This window comes from Penaeus monodon, chromosome 33 (assembly GCF_015228065.2).
Source record: "Penaeus monodon isolate SGIC_2016 chromosome 33, NSTDA_Pmon_1, whole genome shotgun sequence".
NCBI lineage: Eukaryota > Metazoa > Arthropoda > Malacostraca > Decapoda > Penaeidae > Penaeus > Penaeus monodon.
In genome coordinates this window covers 26,289,189-26,291,033 of record NC_051418.1, presented here as the reverse complement: position 1 = coordinate 26,291,033, position 1,845 = coordinate 26,289,189, and the positions used below count along the sequence as shown (strand labels likewise).

General features: G+C 33.0%; 1 protein-coding gene across 1 annotated transcript in view; it reads right to left on the bottom strand.

The window, feature by feature from the left end:
• Positions 1–1,845, bottom strand: part of LOC119594319 (peroxisomal carnitine O-octanoyltransferase-like) — a gene marked incomplete in the record, with an annotated part of 54,557 nt that overhangs the window by 48,596 nt on the left and 4,116 nt on the right. The window contains 2 exon segments of the mRNA XM_037943378.1: positions 1,304–1,437; positions 1,747–1,822. Coding sequence (XP_037799306.1) covers positions 1,304–1,437; positions 1,747–1,822 — 210 coding nt within the window.

Here is a 1,845-nt window from a genome sequence, read left to right as displayed (position 1 = left end):
CATTTCTATTACATTATCAATAATTATTGTTCAGATGTTAGACATATATTATTAACAAAGTTATACTTTTTGTAATATAAAACCTGACATCAGATATGTATAGGTTATTCTTCAATGTTCTGATATGTCTGTGAAGCTTTATTCAATTTATTTCCTATCATCTGGTGAATTTGAAAGCGTTTAGCTAACAGCAAGCGTTTTCTTAAGGCAGTAATTTTATGAAGGAATATACAAGAAGGCTAGGTCTAATTCTGAAATCTGAGTTGACTGGTGGGAAAAAAATCTTAACAATAAAAGCATGAGCTGACTCAGTACTTCTGTATGACACAGCATAGTGAAGTGGAATCACTAAGAATTAGAACAAATGGACAGAAACACCAGAAAGAAAATGGTAACAAAAGGGGAATTATATCCATAGAGTGGTAGAGGCCTATTATGTTGTGGAAATAATGTAAAAAGGGCAATATAAAGAATTACTATAATCTACAGTAAAACCCTGTTGTAGCATCTGAACTGTCAGTTGTGTTGACACCTGCTGAACTAATTAACTGGATAGAACTCTGCCTATTAATGGAAGATTCTTCATTCTTCAAGCTTCACCTACAGCAATAATTTGCAATATTGAGTGCACCAATAGATGCTGCATGTGATGTAATCCAAGGAAATGAAAATGGTGACGAGTTAAAAGGTGCGAGATATCAATATCTCAGTGACAAAGGGTGTGAGTCTTAAATATTTTTGTGTTCAGATAGGTAAAAGGCAGAGAAACATTTTTTGAGAAAAATGGTAGCACATTCCCAGCACAGGTTTAGATGATTTTGTTAATTTAGGTCTATACAGTGTAACAAGGATGAAGAGTACTCAAAATCCAATGAAGTACAATGAACTCATGATTTAGCTGTACTCAAAGGAAAAACTAATTGGAAAGAAAGGGCCATTTTAAAGAGCTTAATCTGAGAGTGCCATTACAGAGACAACAGAGGTAAATATCCCAAGTTACCTATATCGTCATATGATAATAAGGATTAGCAACTTCTTTGTTTTGATACTGTATGATAAAAAAGTTGAAGTTTTGATAATAGATAAAATATATATTGTATATTCAAACCTTGTCTTGACAAAAAGACACAGTATTTCAACTTTAAAAAGATTATCAGGAACAAAACAAATCAAAGAGTATACCACGGTGAAGTTGTACTTAAATTAAAAAGAAGAATGGATGCTGTAAAGCCCCTCTACAGATTCTGAAACACATTGAGAATTTAACACCATAAAAAAAAAAAAGGCTCCCTGTGCACTGTACCTGTCAAGAGTGTCATGTAGAGGGGGTACAGGTAGAGGTGGAAGGTCATCAAAACCGAAGGTCTTCTCATTCTTTTCGCTGGTTATGTACAGAATTTGATGTTGACGGCGTTTCTTATAAGCAGCGCTGGTGCTCTGATGGAAATAAAAAACAAATACATTTTAATCCTTTGAATCACATATTATAACAGAAAGCTCATTCTAGATGCCCATACTGTAACAAAAACAAACTAGTTATGTAATGATTCCTTCTTCAAAAATTTAAATATAGTACATTTGTTCTTCTTAACAAAAGTAAAAAAATATCACTATCTGAAAATCTTCTTATCCTAGAATTAATCTACTGTAATAGTACTACACAGAACTTCAGTAAATGTTGAACTATTCTGCTATACATCTCTAATATATAGATTCTATAAAATTATACTATTTCAAAGAACTTACAGCACTCATCTTCCCAAGGACACTGATTACAGGACGGCACAGTTCAACTTTTGCCACGAAGGATAGATGTCTTCTCCTGCAAAGCATATAAGCATTCTT